This window comes from Equus caballus, chromosome 22, assembly GCF_041296265.1.
Source record: "Equus caballus isolate H_3958 breed thoroughbred chromosome 22, TB-T2T, whole genome shotgun sequence".
Taxonomy (NCBI): Eukaryota; Metazoa; Chordata; class Mammalia; order Perissodactyla; family Equidae; genus Equus; species Equus caballus.
Window position 1 is genome coordinate 25,741,743 of NC_091705.1, and position 26,351 is coordinate 25,768,093.

The 26,351-nt window shown below is 45.7% G+C and overlaps 1 protein-coding gene across 1 annotated transcript in view; it reads left to right on the forward strand.

Moving 5' to 3' along the window:
* Nucleotides 1-26,351, forward strand: part of CHMP4B (charged multivesicular body protein 4B) — a 40,977-nt gene that overhangs the window by 12,273 nt on the left and 2,353 nt on the right. Inside the window, exons 2-3 of the mRNA XM_023626380.2 lie at nucleotides 23,785-23,962; nucleotides 25,705-25,819. Of these exons, the coding sequence (XP_023482148.1) occupies nucleotides 23,785-23,962; nucleotides 25,705-25,819 (293 nt within the window). The remainder of the gene's footprint in view (nucleotides 1-23,784; nucleotides 23,963-25,704; nucleotides 25,820-26,351) is intronic.

Below are 26,351 nucleotides of genomic sequence, written 5' to 3' on the forward strand. Positions count from 1 at the left end.
GAGACTGGCCTAAGTGTGTGGGGTCTTAAAGAGCAGAGCAGGAAGGACCCCTTAGGGTACTTTGAATTCTGCCCTTTTGTTGTTGTGTTGAGGAAACCAAGGTCTAGAGAGAGCTCAGGGCCTCCTGGCTCTGCTTTCTTGGAGTCTGGCTGGGACTAGGACCCAGACCTGAATCCCTTCCATTCAGAACGCTTTCAGTAACCCAGAGGTCCTCAGTCTTTTCAGGTTGGAGGACCCTTTTCTAATTCCCCCCAAAAATCAAGGATGGCCGTATGATAATAGTTGTACTTTTAGTATCCATTAATTGAGAAGATAAATAATTCCCTTCAATCCATATTTATTGAATACCCACTATTCTGTGTCTCTGTCCTAGTCTGACATAAATGGTAGTAGGTGGGCAAGTGGTAGTTGTTGTTGTTATTGTGTGATATAGTCATCGTTCAGTACACAGGCAGTGCTGGGTGGGCACGTTCACAGAGCAGTGGATGATAACTATGAACCCAATGGGCTCACAGCCCATAGGTTGGGAACCAGTTGTTGCATTATACCATGAGATTTGAGAGAACAGTAGGCCTGAAACTCTGGGCTTTTCTTGAAACTATGAACTGTCTCCATACTTGAGATGGAAATCTCCACACTCTGTGGAAATAAAAAGCCAACAGGCTACCCAGAGTCCTCAGTGCAGCCTCTCAACAGCTATACACTAGGGCATTTGTGATAAAAGAAGAGGCATTTGGCTGGAAACAAGCTTTAACTTCTCAGTGTTAGTTGGTAAATGGTGCATGGGTCTAAGGGGAATTTTAAATAATGGCCTTGAACTTGAGAATCTGTGTTTCCAGAGCCTCTCGAAGCACTCAGCTTCTCTGACAAAAACTATTGCTCTTATTTCAGAGGTAAGAGGCAGAGAGGCCAGGCCACAAAAATGGTCCCTGAAGGAGAGCTAGCTACTCCTACCTTTAGGAGCTGGGACTCTGGTTGGCATCCCAGGATGGGGCTGTTTGTTTCTGTCAGATGCTGATGGGGAAAAGGAAAAGGTTGTTAGATTAAGTTCCACCCAATTCAGCCAATGTTTTGAGTGCCCACTGTGGAAGACTGTATGGGACATAGATGAGCAGGCTCTGGGACAGAGGAAGGGGTAGAGCCATTCCAGGCAGGGGGATTGTAGGAGCCAAGGTACTGAGGTTAGTGTATGCTGTGTGTGTATGTGGGAGGGGTGGGAGAATGATGGGGTGTGGGTGAGGGGTAGTGGCGGTTCAGGCAGAGTGAGTTGGAAAGGTAGGCTGTGACCTCCCTAAGGAGACCATGGGCACTGAGCTGAGGAATCTGTGTTAGGCTGAATTTAGGGAGGCAGTACCAAATGGACACTTTGTGTCTTCTAAAGAGCAGTTTGCTGGGGACCCACAGCCATCTTCCTGCAGCATGCTGGTGAAGTTTCCTATTAGTAGGCTTTCTACTCATTATTTCCTGAGGGAATGAGGTGGGTAGAGGGGCTGTTCCCTTATAAGGGAAGACCCATGGCTCACGACCCTTTCTCTCATTACTTCTTCCTGGTTCTCCTGCTTTATCCAAAGCCCAGCACATCATGGGCAGCTGGATAGAGGCAGAAAAGCAACTTTTCTCCACGCGAGAGTATCTCGGGTTACATGCTGAAGGTAAGCAGGCAGAGCTTCCCTACTTAAACCAGCTTGACCCAGCCTCATTTATTAACCAGGTCCTTGGGTGCCTCATATTGTGCATTTCACTCCCAGCTGCTTGGCTGGCTCTCTAAATTAGATGTGATCTTTGAGATTATTTAAGCTTCCATGCATATGTATCTTTGATCCGAAAGAGACAGCTAATTACTTCCCTTGGCTGATGACAAGGACGTCTGTTTCTGAGGCCATACATTTAAGTCCAGCTTGGACTCTGTCTGCTATCCTAGTCACAAGAATCTGAAAACAAATTCTCCCTGCCCCCCTTTCCTGAGCTTCCAGCCTCCTGTTAGCTTTCCTGTTTCTTAGGTGCTTCCTCCATCACCCAGGATGGTCAAGCAGAGCCCTAGGATTAGAGACACTGTGCACCCCCGTTCTAGTTCTGACTCTGTCAACTGGTATCTTTGGGCCAAGTGCCTTCCCAACTCTGGGCCTTTCTTTTCTCAACAATAAAATAACAAGAGTGGATTAAATGAATGCTAAGGTTTCCTTCTTGCTCTAACATTCTCTGAGTCAACAAGTGCCACAGTAGAGTAACCCTCCAAAGAACCAGGTGTTGCTCCAGGCAGTTTTACAGCATGAAGAGATGGAGCAGCTCAGCATTCCTTTTGTCTTTTAACAGCTTGAGTACATCCTTGCTTGTTGTAAAAGTCAAGGCAGCAACACACTGTTTTGTAGAAGGTACTGGACATTTTTCCATATTGATTCCCCTGTTCAGAGGCCAGAGTTGAATAGTGGTCTTTAGCTGCTTCCCTGAGCCTCCATCCAGGCGAGTAATACAGATGTTGGAGGGCATCTTTCCTGGCATCTGAGCCTTGTTTGGATCAATACCCCGCCTCTGACGTGACTGCCAGCCTTTTGGCAAATCAAAGCCACAGCTTTCTGCTGGGGCTGAGCAGGCTCAAGCCCTGCTGGACGAAAACCCAGCAGTGACCAATTAAGCATACTGAGGGTGCTTCCTTACAGCAGGAATCAACTTGCTCACCAACCCACCTTTGGGGCCACAGGACACAGGCGATTTGTCTCCTATGTGAGGGGAGCGGAGAAAGGAACCAACTGCTAAGGGCTGGCCTGACCTAAGTCATTTTAATTCAATCTGCTCTTTAGGATGGCAACTGAAGATGATGCTAGGAGTTTTGGGGAGAGCAGTGGGTTTCTCTGCAAAGGCCTCGTGTGCTTAGTGTAAATCCGAGAGCCACCTTGAGCAGCTAAGCCTCTTAGGAATATGGAAGACATTTACCTACCTGATTCTAAATTAAGGCCTTTAAAACCTCAAGTCCCTACTAGTGTCCATTAAATAACAGTTCTTTTCCTCTTATTAACTTTCACAGTACGTTCTTATCTCTTAAGCAGCTCTGGAAAATCACACAACTTGAGAGCTCGTCTTGCCCATACAGAGGGAAATCCCAGGCCCAGAGAGGTTAGTTGACCTGTTAAAAGTGACACAGCTCATGAAGGGAAACCTGAGACCAGAATCCATGGCTCTATCTCTTCATTCCACTGAGTTCTGTTGCCTCATTATTTCTCAGCAGATGCTGTGGTGGCATGTTCCCAGCCCTGCCAGAATGGTTTTGAAAATAAAATTAAAGTTGCCATGCAGAAAGCCAGCTGACAGGAGAGACAGAGCAAACAGTTGCTATTTTAAGGGTTTTTTGGTGTGTTTTATTGAGTTATAACTGGCTGTTGGTGGTTTGGCGGGCTGGCGCAGCCTGGGTGGAAGATCATAAACCTCAGGGTCTTGTTGCTACATTCCTGACTCTCTGTGTAACCAGGCTGTCTTTCCCTGTGTCCCAGGATCCTCCTGTGCAAGGGATCAGAAAAATAATTCCCACTTTTAACCCATTTTATAGGACTCTAAGGGGGATTGGGTGTCTATAAAGAGACCTAGGGAAGAGTTGGCATATAAATTGCAATTTTTGGTGCTTCTTGACTTTTCTTTTTTATTGAGGTATAACTTATTTATAGTAAAGCAGAAGAGTCTTAAGCATACAGCTCAGTAAATTTTCACAAGTGGATATACCGTGTAACCACCACCCAGATCAAGATGTAGAACATTTCCAGCGCTCGAGGAGTCTTGATTTTTATAGTAGCTCAGGACTAGAGAAGGGAGCAGTATTTGCTTACTCTGGCCCTTTTAAGAATCTCAGAGGCCATTATATTATCCTTCTGTAACTCACTCAACATCTATTTCCCAAAAACCTAGTAGTGCAGGGCTCTGTGCTAGGTATTGCTGGGAGTGTGGAAACGAGTAATTGTTGGCCTCCATCTTGGGCATGCAACCTGTCAGGGTTATGACTAGAATCCAAGGGCGAAAGTGAGAAGGGCTGTGAGAGGCAGCTTGAAGGAGGGAGGCTGCCTGTTGCTGGGAGGGGAGAGTGTGTGTATATTCATGTAAACACCGAGTTTTCCCCAGTCCTCTCACTGTCTATAAATATAGGAAAGGGGCCGGATTAGGGACTTTCAGTCCCTTCTCTGCCAATTTTTTTTTTTTTTTTTTTTAAAGATTGGCACTTGAGCTAACAACCATTGCCAATCTTCTTCTTTTTTTTTTTTTCTGCTTTATCTCCCCAAACCCCCCCATGCATAGTTGTATATCTTAGTTGCAGGTCCTTCTAGTTGTGGGATGTGGGACGCCACCTCAACGTGGCCTGACGAGCAGTGCCATGTCGGCGCCCAGGATCTGAACCTTGGGCTGCTGCAGCAGAGCACACCAACTTAACCACTCAGCCACGGAGCTGGCCCCTCTGCCAGTTTTTTGCATTCTCAGACCATGTTGGGGAAATGGAGGCCCAGTTGAAAATCCGCATCTGTGATATTGCTCACTCAGTCTTGCCTTCTCCTCTGGGAAGCAGTATGGAGGAAAACAAAGACAAGAAGCACTTCCCTCCACTTCTTTTGCCTTCAGCCCCTTAGGAGCCGACTTCCCTTCTTTCTTGGGTTTTAAGACCCATAAGACCACAAGTCTACTGTGAGTTAATTTGGGCCTGAATTTCTCTGCCTCCTTTGGTCAAATAGCTTAAAACATAGAATTTTTCTGGGGCCAGCCTGGTGACCTAGTGGTTAAGTTTGTGCACTCCACTTTGGTGGCCCGGGGTTCGTGGGTTCAGATCCCAGGCATAGACCTACACACCACTCATCAAGCCATGCTGTGGTGGCATCCCACATACAAAAAATAGAGGAAGATTGGCGCAAATGTTAGTTCAGCGATAATCTTCTTCTGGCAAAAAGAGGAAGATTGGCAACAGATGTTACTCAGGGCCAATCTACCATAAAAAATAAAAAAGCAAAAGAAACCCCATAGAATTTTCTGTATGATAAGTAAAAACGGACACAAGAAGGACTTTTCTGATCTTTTTTCATGTGTGAAAAACATGTTTTTGTTTTGTTTTGTTTTAATTGCTAATAAAGGCATACGGGTCTATAATTGATAAGGAGGGGAGACGGCCATGTCCAAAGTAGACACAAGGCCTACTTCCTTTCTTTAAAGAAACAGTCTCCCGAGGTGGTGAAGACCAGTGCCTGAGACAGGGTCAGCGTGAAGACGTAACACCCTCGGACATCTGAACTTTACAGAGCTATATCTTGGGACATGTGTAGACAGTAGATAGGAAAGAAGGAAGGGTGAATGGCTCAGCCTAACTGACCTTGTTCAGATTCTGATGAGTTACTGTGTCTTGGAAACCTAAGAAACTGATCTTCTGGGTCTGTTCCCCATCCCCATTTTACAGGTGAGGAAACTCAGACTTTGATTTGATGAGAGCTAGAATCAGAGCCGGGTCTCATGGCTGGTGGGGTACAAAGATGTTTTGGAGGAGTGCTCAGCAGGATTTGGAAGGAAGCTTGGTTGGGAGAGGGTGGTGATGAGGCGGAAGGTGAATGGAGGGCAGGAGCATTGGATGATTCCTCTCAACGTTTAGAGCCAGGAAAACCAAAGTGCCGAGGGAGTCGGGAAGGTGAGAGTAGCGAGAAGGGAAGACTCTGAGGCTGTCAGTCATCTGAGGGGAGAGCCCTGGGAGCCCCACAGCAGAGGGGTGTGGGGGCTACTGTGGCCAGGATTAAGGATTTTAATTGCCTGGAGAATCTTCAGCATTTATCCTCCTTATCTTTTTGTTTTCTAATTGACTGCTGGGGGACCCTTGAGGTATTGCTTTGCTTGGTAGGAATCCTGCTTTCTGACAGTCCTTTCTTTACATTCTTTTCTAAACAATCAGATTATAATCTAGCACTGTTGTGTATTGTTCAAGGGAATAGAAATGATTTTCCCCTCAGTGTTTTGGTTTCTGGTTATTCTGTGCAGTTTGGAGTTAGTCCTCTGATTTTATTATTCTCACATATATGGTTATAAGCTACAGTGTTCGGCAGGGAAGACCAGATAGCAAACTCATGAACCAATCTTGGTTTTTTTGTGTATGGCAAAATATATATAACATGAAATTTATCATTTTAACCGTTTTTAAGTGTACCATTTCGTGGCATTAATAACATTCTCATTGTTGTGCATGATCTGTTTTTATTCATTGGATTTTTTTGGCCAATATTAATCATTGCGCAGATGGGTGCTTAAATTTTGTGTTTGCAGGGGCTGGCCCTGTGGCCGAGTGGTTAAGTTTGCGCGCTCTGCTGCAGGCGGCCCAGTGTTTCGTTGGTTCGAATCCTGGGGGCGGACATGGCACTGCTCATCGAACCACGCTGAGGCAGTGTCCCTCCCACATGCCACAACTAAGAATATACAACTGTGTACCGGGGGGCTTTGGGGAGAAAAAGAAAACAAACAAAAAAATTTGGTGTTTGCCTTTAAGATTAGTTATTTGGTCTCTCTGAGCCTGTGTCTTCATCTGTAAAATGGGAGTAATTATAATAAGGGCTCTGGAGTCAGGCAAACTGGGTTTGAATTCAGGCTCTATCACTTACTAACTGCATGCAGTCTTGGGGACGTTACTTAACTTTCTAAGCCTCAGCTTCCACTCCTGCCATATCGAAGGGGAAGGGAATGAAGATTTATTGAGCGCCTACTACCAGGTATCGTGCGGGGAAGGGAATGAAGATTTATTGAGCGCCTACTACCAGGTATCGTGCCTACACAAGTGCCTTGTGTGTGCTGCCTTGACCCTCGCAGTGGTCCAGTGAGATACTGATGTTGTTATCCTCATTCTACCCATATGGACACTGAGCCTCAGAGAGGTTAAGTGACTTGCCCAAGGTACCCAATTAATAAGTCTTGGGACTACCCTCTTAGGGATGACTATTATGGTACTTTCTGAAATGGGATTTTTTTTTTCGTATAGATTCTGATTCACCTGCTGTTTGCTGAGCCTTTCTTAGATGATAGGGATTGTAGTTCATGCCAGGATTATTTTATTGTCTTATCACCATTTTATAAATGAGGAAATTAAAGCTCAAGGCTCACCCAAGATCACCCAGATTGTAAATGATAGGGCCAGAATATGGACCCAGGGCTGCCTGACTCTCCCTCATGGTTACCTGACTGTGGCCCAGTTGTTTCAAGCAGTTGTTGATAAAAATTAATTTCATTCCTGCATTAGAATTTGCCTAGTCCCAGGAGATTAATTACAATGAGATTTGACCTGAATCACAAAACAGTGAAAGGTTTTGGAGGGGTGGATAAGGGAGAGGTCTTCCTAGCCATTGTTTGTCTGCTCAAAAGTTTTGCAAGGAACAGAAATAGAGAGCTACCATCAGTTTCTTTTGTTCCTAGGAAGTTGAAGTCAGGAACAGATTCCTTATTTCTTCTCTCATTGACTCTGTGAGGTAGGCTTGTGATTTCATAAACGGAGCGAGGACTGGCAAGGATAAAAGTCTCATTAGAGCTCTCTTCCGAAGCTGTGAGGATCTCAGGCTGTTGTTGGGGTTTTAGTCCACTGAGATAGTTTTGAAGACCACATGTGGTTCAGATAAACTCTTATGTGGAAAAGCAATCATGACAGGTCTTTGGGCAGTTTAAATCCTTCTGTCTTGCTAGAAAATATTTGGTTGTTTGAAGCACCTCTAAAACATTTTCCGCAAGCCCAGGAGTCCTTGAAAAGTCCTTGGGAGGGGGAGGGAAGTCAGTTACAGGAGGTTACCAGACTAGCACAATAAAATGCAGATTTAAGTCCTTGCCTTTGGCATTGATTAAGAGTTTCTAGAGAGAAGGTCATCTCCTTTCTTCTTCCTGGTAGAGAGGAAGGCACCTTTACAGATAGAGATTTAGTTCTGCTTTTTAGTTGCTTTCCTGTCTGCAAAGAAACCAGCCTCAAATAGTCCTCATGCCAAAGAGACATATCTTGGGGTGGCCATTCCAGTCCCCACAAAGCCCAACCCACAACTTTATGAGCAAGTATTGGCACAGTCCTCTTGCTCCCAGGAACACACACCCAGCTGACCCCACACAGGGCCCTAACCTGGACACAGTCTCTTGCTCTTGGGTCTTGATTTCTCCAGCTGCTGGGAGCGGCCTTCCCTCTGTATGCCAAAGAGCTAGTAGCTGTGGCTTAGGCTGGTGATCTGTGGGCAGAAAGGCTTTCCAGCCCCTAAGGAGGGAGAGGCTGAAGCTGCCTTCCACGTTCCAGCCTTGATCCAGGTTTGCCAGGTTTGAGAGGTGTGGCAGATGGCTATGGAAGAGGAAGTGAGAATTGCCAACCACCTAGTTCTTCGGTCAGGGAGGGTGAGTGTAGAAATAAGAGGCAAGTTCCCCCAAAGGTGGGAAGGAGTGTGTGTGTGTATAAATAGGACTTTAGCCAATCTCCCACTTTATCCCTCTGACCTAGGTGGACTAGCAGGGTGCATGTAGGGGAAGAAATGCCCCTGCTCTCTTGAGATGCCTTTTTGCTCTGCTCTCCTTTTGCTCTGAGATCCCAGAACCTTCGCTTTTTGCATCTCCCCACCATGGGACAGGATCCATGACTGGGTTGAAAGGGAAGAGGGAGGTTCCATCTGATTCCTGGGATGCAGGGTGACCATATATCATCCAAATCAGGACACTTACGAGAGTGAAAGGGGGTGCCATGAATAATTACTCTGGTATAGCAGATATCAACTGGGACGGTCCCAGGAAAACCAGGATGTATGGTCACCCTACTCAGAACTTGGGGTAAATAGGCCAGCACAAAAGTTGGTGAAGGCAGAGAGTAGCTAGAAGAAAAATATCAATTCTGTTGTTATCTTCCTGGAGGCAGGAGGATCTGTGCAGAGGCTGCTGCAGTGGTAAAGACATGGAGGAAGCTGAGGCAGCAGAGTTGGGAGATGGAAGTAGTGAGGAGGTAGACCTGCAGAACTTGGTGGACCAGTCAAGAACTCCTGAGATCCTCATCAGGAGGCCCTGGCTTTGGGACTGTCAGTCTCCTTTTTCTCTAGCTCTCTCATTTTTAGTTCTTTGGCGGATCATTCCCTTGTGCAAATCCGGTAAGTGCTGTTTCCTCAGACAACTGCATGTACAGTACGTGTGAAATTTCCCATGTTGTGTTGGGGATCCACGGAGCCCAGGTTGAGAAGCCTTGCTCCAGCTTCTCTCTCCTGCTATTTTTCTGTCCTGCCTCATTTCTTGCGTCGGCCAGTTTGTTTTTAGTTGCAGGTGACGGAATGCCAGCTCATACCATCTTACTCTGCAGAAAGGGATTTATTGACTCACATGACTGTGGGAAATGGCAGGGTGGAGCTGGTCTCTCTTTCTGCATGGTGACTCATTCTTACGGACTTCCCCTGAGTCTGGGCCATGATTACAGGCTGCTCTGAATTATAGCTTTGGATCCTGGGGAGGAAGGAGTGTCTGTGTACCTCTATCCCCATTTCTGTCCTAGCATTGTTAGAAAAATCCCGGAGAAGGAATCTGATTGGCTGCTTGGATCATGTGCTCATGACTAGACCAATCACCGTAATCAAGGAGGAGCCTGTTCTGTGGCCCAGCTTGGATCACAAGCCTACTACTCCACCCTCTGGCCAGGGAGGCAGGGTCTCTTTGCTGAGGCTTGGGTTCTGAGGGGGTTGGTCCTTAGGAAAACAATTGCTCCTGTGCTTTTCTCCTCCTCTCTGGTAGAGCTCACTGCTCCTGCTCATCCATTGTTTACCAGCCCCAGCAGGAGAAGGACTGAGACCTGGGTTCTGGTCCTAGGCCCACCCCTCCACCAGGTGCTTACTGAACACCTACTCTGAGCTGGTACTTCTCTGGGCATTAGTTTCCTCCCCTGTACAAACAAGGTTAGATTTATTCTCCACTAGTACAGTTGTCCAGCCAACCATCCCTCTGAGCACCTACTACGTACCAAGGGTACGGACATGGAGAGAGACAGTTCTTCCCTCCAGGAGTTCTCATTCTTGTAAAATTACAGGCAGTGGGAAAATGGAGATATGCATTAAAGTTCCAGGACTCTGTGGTTCTGTGCCCCCATTTTTTTGTGGATCAAAGCAAGACTATTTTTTCTCAGAAAGGCACCAGCTTCCTGTGTTTCCTCTTGCCTTCCTTCACTTGCTGCCATTTGAGCAAGGAGGGTGATTTGTCTCTACAACCCCCACATCATGTCTCTATGATTTGAAAAAGAGAAAAGGCTGGTTTGGTTTTCCCTCTTGCTTTGGAAAAACACTGGAAAGTGTTTTTCTGCTGGCATTTCCCCCTTCCTCACTTTCCCACAAATGACCCCAGCCCCCAGATCTCTGTTGTCATCTCAGTTGCCAGGGTGCTCTCCTGCTTGCTCAGGCAGAAGGGGGCTCTTGTTGGCGTGGATTCAGCTGGAAGCAGAGGAAGAAAAGCCAATTGGAAAAGAAACATTTCATCCCAGCCTGGGAACGGAAACCAAGGGCAAGCTCTGTTTCCCCTCTCTTCCAGCCAAGAACCTGGTCACCCCGAGTAAGCCTGGCTCAGAGCATCCAGCCTGGGACCTGGCAGGTGGGGTGGGGGCAGTGCAGTCCATTCCTTTACTCCACTGGGGGGACCAGACTACAGCTTCGGGGCCAGGCATAGTTAAGTTGTTCTTAGTAAATGTTTGCTGTTTGAAATATATATGCCTTTTCATATCTGGGGATAGGGAAGAAATTGGCTATTTTATTTAAGTTACTTTTTTGTTTGTTTTGATTAGGTATCATGTAAATGGTACATAATTTGCAAAGTGCCTTCCCTGCCCCAGCCACTCAATGTCCCTCCCAGAGGCAATCAGTTCCAAGGTCCCGAGATAATCTCTGTAAATTACAAACATATGCCTATATATTCTCCTGATATGCACATGCATAAATGGTAGCAATTTGGTTACCCTTGAATCCTGTGCTCTTTAGAGTTTTGTAAGAAATTATTTAGATTTGACCCACTCAGAAGTCCCTGAACTTCTCAATCTTCATCATATGGATTTAGAGAATGTTAATTCAAATTTCAGCTACAATTTGAATTTTGAAGTCCACAGCTCCATAGAAGGACCTGATGAGAATGGTTCCCCCCTTCCTGCCCCAACTCCTCTCCCCTAAGTCACTCATCTCTCTGAGAAATGGCATCCCAACCACCCACTTGTTCTGGCCAGGAACCTGAAAGTCATTCCTGACTCCCTCTCCATTTCCTTCCCCTGCACATTCAAACAGGTTTGTAGGCCCGTGGAGTCTTCCCTCCTGGTGTGTCTCAGGTTCATCCTCTCCTGGCCAGCCCTCTGCTGTGGCCTTAGTTCAGTCCTTGAAATCCAACCTTACAATAGCACACTCATTTCTCCTTCCTGGCTTATGTGCTATTATTGTCATATGTTTTACTTTTACATATTTTAAAAACTCTACACTGCATTATTTTTTTTTTTGTTTAAAGATACTTAAATAGTTAAAAAGCCTTATATGTTTACCCATATATTTATCCTTTCTGGTGCTCCTCATACCTCTGTGTAGAGCTGTATTTTCATCTGGTATCATTTGCCTTCTGCCTGAAGGACTTCCTTTAAGATATTCTGTTTTGGGGCCGGCCCGGTGGTGCCGTGGTTAAGTGCACACATTCCACTTCGGCGGCCTGGGGTTCACTGGTTTGGATCCCGGGTACGGAAATGGCACCGCTTGGCAAGCCATGCTATGGCAGGCGTCCCACATATAAAGTAGAGAAAGAAGGACACGGATGTTAGCTCAGGGCCAGTCTTCCTTGGTAAAAAAGAGGAGAATTGATGGCAGATGTTAGCTCAGGGCTAATCTTCCTCAAAAAAATAAATAAATAAAAATAAAACAAAAAAATCTTAAAAAAAAAAAAGATTCTGTATTGTGGGTCTGCTGGTGATGAATTCTTTCAGCTTTTCTCTGTCTGACAAAGTCTTTATTTTGCCTTTGTTTTTAAAAGATTTCACTGGGTTTAAAATTCTAGGTTGACAATTTTTTTCCTTTGGTACTTTAAAAATAGTGCCCCACTGCCTTCTTGTTAGTATTATTTCCTATGAGAAATCTCTATCATTCTTCTGTTGCTCTGTATGTAATGTGTATTTTTTTTCTTTGGCTGCTTTTAAGATTTTCTTTTTATCACTGGTTTTGAGCAATTTTATTATAATGTGCTTTAGTATAGTTTTCTTCATATTTCTTATGCCTAGGGTTCATTGAGCTTCTTGAATCTTTGGGTTTATAGTTTTTATCAAATTGGAAAATTTGGGGCCATTGTTTCTTGAAATATTTTTTCATCTCCCTCTCTTCTTTGGGGACTCCAATTACACTTACATAGGCTGCTTGGAGTTATCCCACAGCTTTCTGAGGCTGTGTTCATTTTTAAAATTCTTTTTTCTCTGTTTCATTTTAGATCGTTTCTATGCTATGTCTTCAAGTTTACGAATCTTTTCTTCTACAAAGTCTAATCTGATGTTAATCCCATCCAATAATTTTAATGTGTAGGAGCTCATTTCAGATCTTGTTAAAAAATATCTTCCACCTGTCTGCTTAACTTTAGTCTTTGCTAAGTCTGACGTCTGTATTAGTTCTGGGTTAATTGCTATTGATTGATTTTTCTTCACATTTCCATGGTATTCACCCACTTCTTTGCATGGTAACTTTAAAAAAAATATATTTTTATTTATTTGTTTACTTTTTGAGGAAGATTAGCCCTGAGCTAACATCTGCTGCTGATCTTCCTCTATTTTATGTGGGATGCCTGCCACAGCATGGCTTGATAAGCAGTGTGTAGGTCTGCACCCGGGATCCGAGCTGATGAATCGTGGGCCACCAAAGTGGAATGTGCGAACTTAACTGCTGTGCCGCCAGGCTGGCCCTTTGCGTGATAACTTTTGATTGGCTGTCAAATGTTGTAAATTTTACTTTGTTGGGTATTGGATATTTCTGTATTCCTATAAATATTCTTAAGTTTTGTTTAAGCGTAGTTAATTTCCTTGGTAACAGTTTGACCTTTTGGGTCTTGCTTTTAAGGTTTGTTAGGTGGGCCCAGAATAGTGTTTATCTGGTATAGGGCTGGTTACTCCCTACTGTTGAGACAAGACCCTTCTGATACTCCACCCAAAGCCCCCTAAATTATGAGGTTTTCCAGTATGGCTGAGAACAGCCACTATAACCAGCGTCATGTGAGCACCCGGTACTGTTCTCTCTAATCCTTTCAAGTGGTTCTTTCTCTGGCCTCAGGTAGTTTCCTCACACACATGCCCCGATCGGTATTCTACTGAATACTAGAGAGGGACCCTCTGCAGCTCTCTCCTCTCTGGTACTCTCTCCCTCTCTCCTGTGAGCTCTAGCTGCTCTGGTCTCCCCAGACTCTCCGCTCTATCTTGTCAACTCAGGAAGTCTGCCAGCCTCTGCCTGGGTTTTCTCTCCTTGCACTGAGGCCTGGAAACTCGCAAAGCAATAAACTGGGGCTGTTATAGGGCTCATCTTGTTTATTTCCCAGATCTCAGGGATCGCTGTCCTTTTTTGCCTGATGTCCAATGTCTTGAAAACTATTGTTTCATTTCTCTTAAGTGGGTGGGTGAATCAGGTCCCTACCATTTTATCTTGGCTAGAAGCAGGAGGACTGTGGATTTGAATCCTGACTCTGCTAGTTGTTCACAAACTTTGAGAGGTTAGCAAGTTACTTAATCTCTCTAGCCTCAAACCTCTTCATCTATAAATGGGCTAATAAGATTTATTGTGAGGATTAAATGAAGGAATAAAATACAGTGCTCTGAACAGGTGTTAGCTCAGGTTCGTATGTGAGAGAAGAACCCAGGGTCAAAGTTTGAGCTCAGTCCAACCATTAGGAATTGAGAAGAGGAGGGAAAGGATGTAGAAAAAAGCTCAAGAGGTGGGTGCGGGGACTGGGGAGCCAGGCTAGGGCATCCCCTAAGGCTGATGGGAGGGGAATTTCAGAGAGAAGAGGTCAGCAGTGAGGCGAGAGACAAGGTGAGGGCATCTGGGTTCACATTTTAACTGTAACTACCTCTTCTCCTTGAATAACATTTGTGAATGATGTTGGTGGCTAGCGTTGAATCTGAGTGCTGACATCCTCTGCCCAGCTGGAGCAGCTGAGTTCAGAGGCCAGGAGTCTGATTTTCCTAACTCAGTTTGTGAAACCAGTTAAGATAAAAGATATACTGCTCATTTCATTGGACAGGAAAAACTCGATTATGTGAAATACTCAGGAAATGGAGTGTATTGATATTAATTACATTTTCAAGATCACACAGGGTCAGTCAGAAAGTCTTTTGTGTTTGTTTCAATCTGGAAATCTCAGAACTATAGAGGTTCATATATTGTTGGAGCTGGAGGAAGACCGTAAAGAGAGCATCTGATTCACCCTTCTCATGTCCTTGATGAGGAGTCCGAGGCCTTATGGGAGGGACCTTGCTCAGTGACATGATTTGGTTGTGGCAGAATTAGGTCTAGAAGGCAAATCCAGGACCATGGGACCCAAGTTGCACGGGTCCTTCTGTCTAGACACAAATCTCCCCCAGAGTAGTGGAAGGGGCACTTTCCCACGGGGCAGGGCACCTGGCTTGGATGCTTCCTTGGCCATTGCCTTTAACTTTGTGACCTTGAGCAAGTTGCTGAACCTTTGTAGCTTCAGTTGTGTCTTTAAAGTGGGTATGACTTTAACTGCCTGAAGGCAAGGGATTGTCCCAGGTAACTCCTAATGGTTTCCTCCAGATCTAAGGTTAACGTCAGGTGCTAAGGGGCGGTCAGGACAGGTAAGTGAGTAACATGGCCAGGCACACAATGTGGGCACTGGTGGGTGCTGGAGAGTACGTGCCCCTTCTAAAAGGATGGCTGCTGCTTAGCTCTATTGAATTGTTGCCAGACAGCAGTGTGGGCTTAGTGTTGCCAGATAATCTGCATTTTCAAAAGGAAGCCAAAACTGGATTTTTGTGTGAAACATGTAACATTCAAATTTACATATTAAGACATGGGACAGCTGTGACATATCTGTGGGCTATACAAGTGTTCAGTTTTAGCCTCTGATAGCTGTTTAAATGAAATTCTGTGACCTGGCTGGCATACAGGAAAGAACCTTGGCCTTGGGCCCCAGGGTATGGGCTGTCTGATTGTGGCCCTCAGTAACCAGTGGTAGGCTACTGTCCTTCCTGGGATCTTACTTCCCCCATCCTTGCCCTGGGTTACCCTTATCACTGAGAGCTACTCTCTGGCTGCCTGCTGTGTCTGGGAATGAAACACCACCTCTTCCTGCCTGAATTAAACCCAACGACAGTAGAGCCATGGGAAGCCATCAGCTGCCCCTTTGGGAAGAGGAGGAGGCAGCCACATAGGCGAGGTGAGCCTGACTCCCCTTTGCCATTTTCTCTTCCTCCTTATGGCCCAGGCCACTCCCACTGGCCCACTTTGGAACAATCTGCTGCTTGCTCTTGGTCTCTGCTACCTCCTTCCAGATGTAGTCACAGGGGAGGTCCCAGGCTCACTGTGTCCTAAACATTCCCCTGGACCCTTTGTTTTAAAGTTCTAGGCATCTCAGTGGGGGTTAACACAGAAAAAACAAGTGGGCAAGTGACAGAAGTTTGAGATACTTTACCAAGTTGTAGCCGCCGTCCCCGGGTCTTCTTGAATATAGAGGGAAGGTCATTTCAGATCTTGGGAAAAGATCCAGAGGCCATTATGGGGTAAGAGGACAGAGGGCACAGAAGAAATAGCAGGGGGAAGTTGGGCATTCCGGAGCACGCCTTCCCTTCCTCTCTCAGTGCTGTCAGGGGTGCAAAGACGTGGGTTCACCCTTGAGGAGCTTGTGGTCTGGGGAAGGCATAGGGCAGCATGAGGGAAGAAGACATTTATTCTTTAAAACAGGGGAAAAAACTTACTACAAACTCCCCAACTATGTTGAATTGTCAACCTAAATGCAGAGGAGCTGATAAAATGGTTCAGTTTCATCACGTGTACTTTTAGCCAATTTAAAATCCACTAGAAAAAAATTTTTTTTCCAGTCGGAGGCTTTTACTGCCTACCCTCGTGGATTACCAGTTAGTGGAGAGTTTCTGGACAGACTCACTGCCTCCAGATGCCCTTGGTGCCAGACTGTGCGCTTGTGGAGTCTGTTGGCTGGGGAAAGCACGGGACAGTCAGACCCCTGGGCTCGGCAGAGGAGCAGGCCAGCTGTCTGCTGGGTGCAGGGCATTTGCAGATAGGCAGCCTAGCATTGATCCCGAGCCTGCCACTGCTGAACCGTGTGACTTGGGCAGGAAATATGCTCTTTGAGCCTCATGTTCTGATGAGTCAAATGGGGCAATAACAGTGCCTACCTCCTAGGGTTGTTGGGAGGAGCTGGTGGGCGTGTAAAGCACCAGTCACGGTGCCTGGCACCCAGGAAGCCCCTCATAAATGTTAGCTGCTGTGACATATTATATTTTTCTCCACTGTGGCACAGGGGTATACTCTTTCTTAGGGAGACACACAGGACAGAGACAGGAAGATACGGAGATCCCCAGAGAGAAAGTCAGACACAGGCAAGGAGAGAGAGACAGAAGGGGAAAAGAAATGGGCAAGCTGGAGAGAATGCTCGCATTTTTCTAGTATTTTCAAAGAGATTATCTTTCTCATCTGCCCTTGGGGTAGTGATGTCATTCCCCATTTTCCATTTGATGAAGAGGTAAAATAACTTACCCCAGGTCAGTGTCAGGGCCAGGATTCTGAGGCCAAACCTCATGCTCTTCTCTGTGCCCTAGTGCTGGTAATGCATCAAGGAAGAGGTCCAAAGGCTCGAGTTGGCTAAATAATCAAGGTGCTTTTAAATTAGTTTTTCCCCATATTGGTTTTTTTTGGCAGTGGTGGTGGTTCTCTTTCTATTAAAATGGGCTCTGAGAAGTCTTGCAGCTAATAATACCAGTGACCAGCATTTACTGAGCACATCTGCATGACCGGCCCCATTCCAGGTGCTTCACATACATATCTCATTTGAATCCTCTGAAAGCTCTGTGAGGGGAGTATTGTTATTATCTGGGGATTCGTGAGGGGAAGTAATTTGCATAGAGTTTACTTGATAGTGGAGGTGAAACTTGCAGCTGGACCACTCCACTCCCTAAATGACCATTGTTAGTAACCCAGCATTTTGAAATCTGAGCTTGTTTGATGGTGTCTTGTCTTGCCTTCACTGCCTTTTACAGAACATACTTTGTGCTATTTAAATGATTTTGGAGCAGTTTGATATTCTGTTAGATTGTTAATTGGGGGGCTTATTTCTTTCATCTGTGTCCCTTTTAAACAGGTAAGGGGCTTCTTTCTTTCTTGCTAGAGTTTTCCCTTGCAGCAAGTCCTGTACTCCCCTTGTGTTTGCTGATGAAGTCCGCAGGGTTTCAGACTCTGCTTTCCTGGTCATACACAAGTACTTATTTACCATCTCTAAATGGAGCGCATTAGCTCTAGGCCATGGAGAGCAAACTAGGGGAACAGGCAGATACATCACAGAGAAGGAGGCTGCTCTGAAAAATGCTGTCTGCACCTCTAGCCTGAACTTTCCAGCTGTGTGGGAATAAGCGCAGTGGTGTCAGGATCAGCCTTCCAAGGCTTTTGCAGGATGAGGCCCTCTTTTCCACAGGTGAGCCTGGAACACTGAGCAAAGATGGACACAAAACAGCCTCTGTCTGGGCTTAGCAGTGCAGTTTGGTTTCTGAGACCTTTCTGTGGGTCCTGTAGATCCATGCTGTTCCGCCGCCTTTATACAGGGTAGAGAAATGAGAGCTCAGCCCTGCTCTATCTTCTGAAACTGGGGGCCGGATCAGTAGCACCCACTTGGGGAAAATACTCGGGAACCAGGCAGACTAGCACCTCTTTTCCTTCCTTTTTTCTTTTTCTTCTAACTGGGGACTTAGGAGAGCATATCAGGTAGCTTTCCAGTTCTTTCATGTGTCAGCATGAGGTTTTAAATGGAGGTTGCAAAGGGCAGAGTTTGGAAATTGGAAGAAGGAGCGTTAGGAGACTGTTTTCCTTACGGCAGGAGAACTGCTGGTTTATTTATAGCAACTTAATTTGGAGATAACAGAGCTGAGATGGAAAAAGCCCTGGGCTGGAGACCTGGGTTCTAGTCCTGATTCTTCCTCTAACTCGCTGCAGGATCCTGGCAAGCTGTGTCACTTTTTGTGCGCATCATTTTTTCTCAGTTATCTAATGAGATGGGTTGACTTCAGTATCTCCAAGGGTCCTTCAGGCCTCCTCTGCTTTTCATGCCCGTATTGTAACTCTTATTTGGTCAAGATTTGGTGAGGTATCTGATGCCATGTGATGCAGGGTTGCTTACTAATAACTGTCCCTGCAAGAAGATGGGTTTCTTTGACATTGGTGGGTAATGTTCTTTTGACGTAGAATTTTTTCTTGCCAATATACACAGGGCAGATGACAGGTGAGGCCAGCAAAGTGACTAGTGGCTTGAGGGTCGCATGTGGTTTTCTTGGCTGATCGTACCCTTATCATCTGAGGTTTACTCATGGGTATAATGAGCAAGGAGCATCTGAATGATTGCTGGAGGCAGGCAAAGCAGGGCTCCCTCAACTTCACTGGGCTCCCTGCCTGCCAGTACCCCTGCCGTGACCAGGCTGCTGTGTAAGTGCCCTCTGGAGTGGGTGTGTGTTTGCTGTGTGGTTTGTGCTGAGAGTGGTGAAGAAGCAGGACTGTCCTCCTTCTCTCCCAACCCTTGTGCTTTCTGGTTGAATTCAGATGTAGAATCTTGGGTCTTTGAAAGAACTGTGGACACCGTCATTCATTTAGTGAGAGGATATTAGTGGGACTTCCTTCCCCCCATTGCCTGAATCTCTCTATATGGGTAAGGAGTGTAGAGTTTTGACTTGTTTTTACTGTTCGTTGAGATGCCCTGGGCTAATTGCCTCTAAGCTGAATATCCCCAGATTAGGGCAGTCAAACTTACCCTCCTCAGCAACTCTTCCAAGAGAAGTCAAGTCTGCCTTTGCCTAGGAGAAGGGACTGTCCTATCTGGTTGTATTGAACTGATGGGTTCTCTGAAAATGATTTCTGTGCAGTCGCTAACAGATGCGTTGCAGGAGTTTCCTTCTGGTCCTGGGTGAACATCTTTTATACTGGTCTTTCTGCTTCCTAGGGTATCTGTTCTGTATTTTTCCTCCAAATAGCTGTTCAGAGTGTCTAATGAAGCAACTGTCTAGAGACCAATGTTTATTTCAACATGGTTGGAGTTGTTTTTGCTTCAGCTTTCAGAGCCAATAAAGCTGGTTATTAGATTCTGTAATTGCTGCTGTAATTACTCTCTTGCAACCAGAAAAGGCGTAATTAAATATGGAGATTCCAAGGACTATTTTTTTCCCATCCAAAAGCAACCTCTTAAACTTCTATTGGCCTGGGTTAGATTTCACTTGTCAAAGCCATTGTGCTCATGAATGACACTAGGGTTCTTTGGCAGAAAAGAGATTTCTTTGGACCACCCCCTTCTTTGAATATTTGGTTTAGATGAACTCTTTGTTAACCCAGTACTTGTTTCTCTTCTTTAACTCATTTTTTCCCAAGTTTTATTGAGATATGATTGACATATAACATTGTATTAGTTTTAGATGTATAGCATAATGACTTGATATAGGTATATGTTATGAAATGATTACCACAATAAGTTTATTAACATCCATCACCTTGCATAGTAACAGTTTTTTTTCTTGTGATGAGAATCTAGTATCTGCTTTTTTAATCCAACCATCAGGAATTTGGGGAAGTATAAGGCACTAATAGCCAGCATGTATTTATGTAAAAACATTGGGCTTGGCCCTTTGGACTTTGGCTACATATGGAAGCAAATTTCTGTGGTCAGAAATAAGGTTTGGATGGAGGATGTTTTACTGTAAGTGTAACAGTATGCAGGAGGAGTGGCATTTTTCTCATTTAGTTTGCCCTAAGTTATACTTCACCACAGTGTGACGCATTTGTAAGATACAGAGTGGTTCAAGCGCTGTGAATATTTATGTTTACATATATTCTTGCAACCCGAATGCTGACCCCATGTCTAATTTCAAGGGTACTTTACTTATGAAGTGTGTATGGAACGAGGAGATTAATTGTGTACCCCTCCTCTCTGAGTTCTCAATTAGTTGAGAAACACGCACAGGAGTTAGATTGGGGTAAACAACTCAAGTGTCCCTGCCAGACACCATCCTGCAGAGTTCACTGCGTGGAGAGCAAGAGACTGTGAGCCCTGCAGGCAGGAGGGGGAGCCCTGGAGGGCCAGGTTGTTTGCTCAGGACCTTTTTCTAGTCTCAGAGAGGGCACACCTTATGTGAGGATGGAGGGAAGGGCAGGTGCTTACAGAAGTTTCTCTTTTATGGGCCAGGAGGAATGCAGGGAAAAGATCCTACCAAATGATTGTTCTGGTTGGTGTTTCAACGAGACATTATCATTTCTCCTTTGAGTCACAGGTACACAGGAGATAAACTATGAGTGTACCCCATGTGAGGAACCCTGCACAGAATATATGAAAAACTTAAAAAACAAATGAAATTGGAGATTCAGCACTTACTGTGTACTAGTCATTGTGCTGGATGTTGGTCTGCAAAGATGAATAATACAAACATTATTTCATTCATGGAGGACTCTTGCATGCCTCCCTGGTATGTTTGGGTGTGTGCTTACAGATCATTTATTGCTTGGGGGATTTTCGAATTAGGATAGAGGTCTGAGAATTTGTAGGATTTGCATGCAAGGAGTCACTGCCAATTAAAAATGTATTAGGAAGAAAGTTAAAGCAGTTCTCAATCTAAGGTGTTAATAAGGAAATAGAAATTTGATTTAAAAATCAGAATGTGACTGACTGTAGAAAATCAAGACTTGCACTACACTCAGGAGACTGAAAAGCAAGACAGCATGTCATCTCAGTATTGGTTCTTGAGAACTGTCCCAGTGTCACTTGACATCATTCTGAGCCTGCAGTGGGAAGAGCAGAGGCCTGGGGTTTCCACAGGCCAGTGGTTTAGCTCTCCCCTCCCCGCATAACGGCACAGTGACTTGGGTGAGCCGCTTCACCTTTCTGATCCCCCGTCTCCTTGTTAGCGTGGATCTGGGATCTCTGCCCATGACTGAGTGTGGGAGGATTAAATGAGGAGGTGGATGGGACTGCCACGGCACCTTGCTTGCTTACCACACCGGAGGCACTCAGAATGCCTTGTTGAATCTCAACTGGTGGACAAGTTGTTATATGCTGGGCTATGGCATAGGAGGTGGCAACAGCTGAGGACCTGGGAAGGGGGCACCTGTGGGACACTGGTCTGAGCAGACTTGAGAATCACTTGTTGATTAGAGTATGTCTGGGTCACTTTCTGTGGAAACGCAACACAGCACCAAGGAAGTCATGGAGGAAGCAGCTCCAGGCCCTGAGCACTTACCAGCACTCTCCTAGGATATCTTCCCTCTGCCATGATGGTCGATGGCAAAGGGATTTAGAGTGGGTGCTGGGGCTCCCAGAACCTGCCTTGTGGAGAGAATCTCAGTCCCTTGCCTCCCCCAGGACCTTGCAGGCCACATTAAACCATGTGGAGGCTTTGTCTTGTAGGCAGAGGAAGCTGTTGAAGGTTTTTGGGGTTTTTGGAGATTTTATTTTTCTTTTTTCTCCCCAAAGCCCCCCATTACATAGTTGTATATTTTAGTTGTGGGTCCTTCTAGTTGTGGCATGTGTGACGCTGCCTCAGCATGGCCTGATGAGCAGTGCCGTGTCCACGCCCAGGATCCGAACCTGTGAAACCCTGGGCCACCTCAGCGGAGCGTGCGGACTTAACCACTCGGCCATGGGGCCGGCCCCCTGTTGAGGGTTTTTAAGCAAAGGAATGACGTGGTTGGATCTGCACTCCCTCTTCTGTGTTCCCACAGTCCCCTTGACACTCTCTGGTGGACTGGATGACTCCTCCAGGGCAGGATCCAGTCTTTTTCATTAAGTGGAGGCATACAGTTACAGTGGCAGGGGTATGGCCTTTGGAGTTCCACACCTAGCTTAATACCTTCTCTGTCACTTACCACTTGGTGACCTGAGTTACATAACCTCTCTGAACCTCAGTTCCTTCATCTGCTAAAAAGAGTGGTCATTTCTTCCTTAAAAGGTTGCTGTTGTGAGGTATTTATATAGTGTGCATGACGTAGTGCTTGCAGAAGGTGAGGATGTTCATTAAGGGTCGTGGGGACCCCTGGGTGTGACTACAGGATGGATTTCTTGAAGTCCTAGGTCATTCTGGCCATTCACACCAGAATCAAGGGAGATATCAGATTGAATGGTTTTTTCAGCTTTTAATGAGGCACATTTCATTGTTCTTCAGATTTTTTGCCTGCTTTATCCTTTGGCTGGGAGGATTTTTCCTGATGGTTTTATCTGCTGCTTTGGAGGAACAGGACTGCTTACATGCAGGCCAAAGCCATTTTCGTTTGGAAGACGGCTTTCAGGACAGAATCCGAGGCTAACAGGGAGTGTGAGTGGAAGGAGCATGGGACCTATTCATGTGACATACGGAGCAACCACAGCCCCTTGTGGGGAGGTGATTGACTCTTACCTACAGCCTACAGGAGATCGCTCTGGTCTGGAGCTCAGGGATGGGGGAGCACGTGTGCATGGGTGCATATGTGTGAGGCTAGTGCTGTCCAGGCCAAGGCAGGGGCTGGGCAGCTTCCCTGACTCGGCCCGTTCCTTCTGCTTGAGTCTGTGCTAAGCCTCCTTCCTGGCTTTGATGCCCGTCTAAGATATGTGCTAAAGATCATTTATAGTATAAAGAAGAGAATTAAGACAGTAAGGGGAGGGAAGCCTGGGTTTTGAGTACAGAGTTGTGCTTTTGGCCTGTGCTCTGCCACAGATTCACCTTGGTCAAGTTGCTTGCCCTGATTGGACCTTAAAACAAGATGATCTCTACAGCTGTAACATGCCAGGAGGCCGAGAAACAGGATGACGTTGGCTTGAGCAAAAGGTCAGACTCTAGATTTTATCCCTGGCAGGGAGTTATCTTTATTTTAGTTTTAGTTATTTTCTATGATAGAGAACGCTAGAGACCATCTTCAGGCATGGGCCTTTTTGCTTTTGTTGAATACATTTCCAGAAGGAAATGACTGGGTCAGAGGGCAGGAACATTATTATGGCTGTTGCTATGTGTTGTCATGTTACTTTTCAGAAGCATTATAACAGTGTACAGTTGTCAGCTGTGTGTGATAGCATTTTAACCCCAACTCCAGTATTTGGTATAGTCATTATTTATTACTTTTGTAATTTACTTGGCATAAAATAATACTTTGAAGTTGCTTATAATAATTAGAGCTGCTTTTTTTTGGATGTCCACTCTGTTTACTGGTATGCTAGGTGTTTACATATATTTTCTCATTTGTTCCTCACAATCAGGGAACTTGTCAGGGAAGCTGAGTAGCTCACCTAAGTCTGTTAACTGGCGTTTGAAGCCAAGACACTTTGACTTCAAAGCACATTCTTCGTCTGGGCGCCTCTCCATGCTTTGATTTGTGTGGGGGCCGTTTCCAGAGAGTGCGAACTTTTGCTTGTGTGCTTGGCTGCATTTTCAAGTGTGTGAATTTAGTATAGTTTTCTTAGACAATTGAATGTGCTCTTTGTGTAGAAGAGATTACTAACCCTCTCTGATAGTAGAGGCAACGACCGAGGGGCATCATTACAATTAGGGAGGAGACTCACGTGAACTCTAGGCCAATACCCTGTGTCTGGGCTCTCTGAAACCCTGTTTTCTCCCCCATGCAGCGGCCCTCCAGGCGCTGAAACGCAAGAAGAGGTATGAGAAGCAGCTGGCACAGATCGACGGCACACTATCAACCATCGAGTTCCAGCGAGAGGCCCTGGAGAATGCCAACACCAACACCGAGGTGCTCAAGAACATGGGCTATGCCGCCAAGGCCATGAAGGCTGCCCACGACAACATGTACGTGGCCACCCGCTGTTGGAGGGGGCACCTGTGCGGCAGGGTAGTGCTGGCCCTGGAATGCCTTGAGCCCAGGCCGTGGCCCTAGCAGACCCCTTGACTTACCCAGTCAAGCAGCTGAGTTTGTTTTCATTTGTATTCTTTTTTGGAACTCCTTCTAAAATGGATTATGTACCCTGCTGCCTTCAGAAGCAGATGTCATGGAATGAAACAGAATTTTCTGAGTAATTGAGGGTTATTGTGATGAGCATAGGACCTCTCACCCAGGTCCTCTGACTCTGGTTATTAAGTGGGGAAGCCATGTCCCAGAGAGGGGAGGTGACTTGCCCTGGGTTATGCATGAACTTGGATAGAATTAGGATTAGAATCAATGTCTGTGCCTTCTTCCTGATGCTGTCAGGGGCCCTGAAAAGTGTGGTACATCTGAGGGCTTCAGATCTTTGTTCTTATGTCTGCTTTTGATGGAATTTTCTACCTCTTCCTTTGCTCCCAGGCTTTGGCTGTCATATTGACAATGTTCTGGACCTTAACAGTCCTTCCTTCATGTGGCTGCTTCTCATATACAGTGGCCTAAGAAATTAGATAACCAAGCTTGTTACAGTTGTAATTAAAGGCCAGCGTAGCACTAGGCTGCAAATGAGGGCCTCTCCCAGGAACATCATTGTGTTTGCCTTAGTGCTTGAACTTGGCAGCATATATTTGGGGGTGGTTGGAGCCCTTTTGCTTACTTTTGGGTACTTACTCATGCTCTAGAATAAGGGTTGGCAAAATGCAGCCTATGGGCCTACTGCCTATTTTTGTAAATAAAGTTTTATTGAAACACAGTTGTGCCCATTAATTTACATGTTGTTTATGGCTACTTTTGTGCTACACATCAGGGTTGAGTGTGTGTGATAGAGATCGTATGGCCCCCAAATTCTAAAATATTTACTCTTTCGCCCTTTACAGGAAAGTTTGCTGATGCCTGCTCTAGAAATGGAGGGTTGCAGGAAAAGTAGCCTTTAAATAAGTGAAGGGTTGTCTGAGGGTGAATGTGAATGTTCGTTGGACTGAGCTTCCTGAGTGAGGTCCTTGTCTGCTTCATTTCTGTTCTCCCAGATGCCTAGCACAGAGCACATCTCAGTAAATACTATGCGTGCTTTGAAGTATATGCGTATATACTATGTTGATGAATTATTTGTTTATACAATTGACAGTGTATAGAAAATAATTCTGCATGTTTGCCTTTCCTTTGGGGCCTAGTAGAGGAGCCATAAGTGGATTTGAGTAGATGAGAAGGGCCTGTCAAGTGGCTATATTTTATGATTTGTGATTTTACCTCTCCCTGTACAGAGTTGCCCCTGAGCTTGAAGAAGAGCTGTTGACCCAGGAGTTCAAGTCCCCTGGTCTCTCATCTGACATGTTCACCAGCTGCATGAGAGACCATGACTGTGGCGCCTAACTTCCCTTAGTGCTGTTTCCTTAGGGTGTTGGATTGGGTGATGTCTAAGGACGCTTCATCCCCCTGACTTTGTGATTCTCTGTTTTAAAGGGAGAATAGAAATGGACAATATTTTTATTGTCTGTATTATAATGATAATAAATATAGACAATAAAGACAAAAGAGTAATTCCTCACAGGGAGTAATTGCAGGGGGTGGGGCTGGGAAGCAGATCGCGTGGAGCGGGCTTTCTTATCCCACTTCACGGAGCCTCTTTACACAGACTGATCATCTGATACGACATCTCTCCATTTCATTTAAGGGACATCGATAAAGTTGATGAGTTAATGCAGGACATTGCTGACCAGCAAGAACTTGCAGAGGAGATTTCAACAGCTATTTCAAAACCTGTAGGGTTTGGAGAAGAGTTTGATGAGGTGAGTGGTTTCACACAGGTCATATGAGCTTCACAAATGACACCTGGGCTGCCCTTTGATGCGCTGTTGAAAGCCCTGGCAGGGAGTATGTGGATTGTAGATCCCTCCAGAGACTTGGACATGGACAGGGCATGGTATTAACCCTCCCTAGTTCTGGATTCTGAGGGCAGAAGCTTAGGTGGAGTAGAGGAACCTTCGCTGGGACCCCTCACCAGGCTTCAGGTCAATAGTTGGTCTCAGCAGGTAGTTGCCCTACACCTTTCTGTGCTGGGCCTTGGCTCAGAGCTGGAGCAGCCAAGGTGATCATGCCCTGGAGAAGTTTACAGGATTTGCCCTCAGACAACTCTGACGTGAGGTAAAGGTGAAGCCAAGGAAGGAGCATCTACGCCTGGCCCCTGAGGGATCCACCTGGAACTTGGCCACCTACCAATTTTTGCTGTAGCCCTTAGGACCTTGAGTCTCTTAGCTTTTTAAAATACAGTAACGGGCCCTGTTAAAGGTACTTCATTCTGCCTTAGATGTGAGTGTCCTG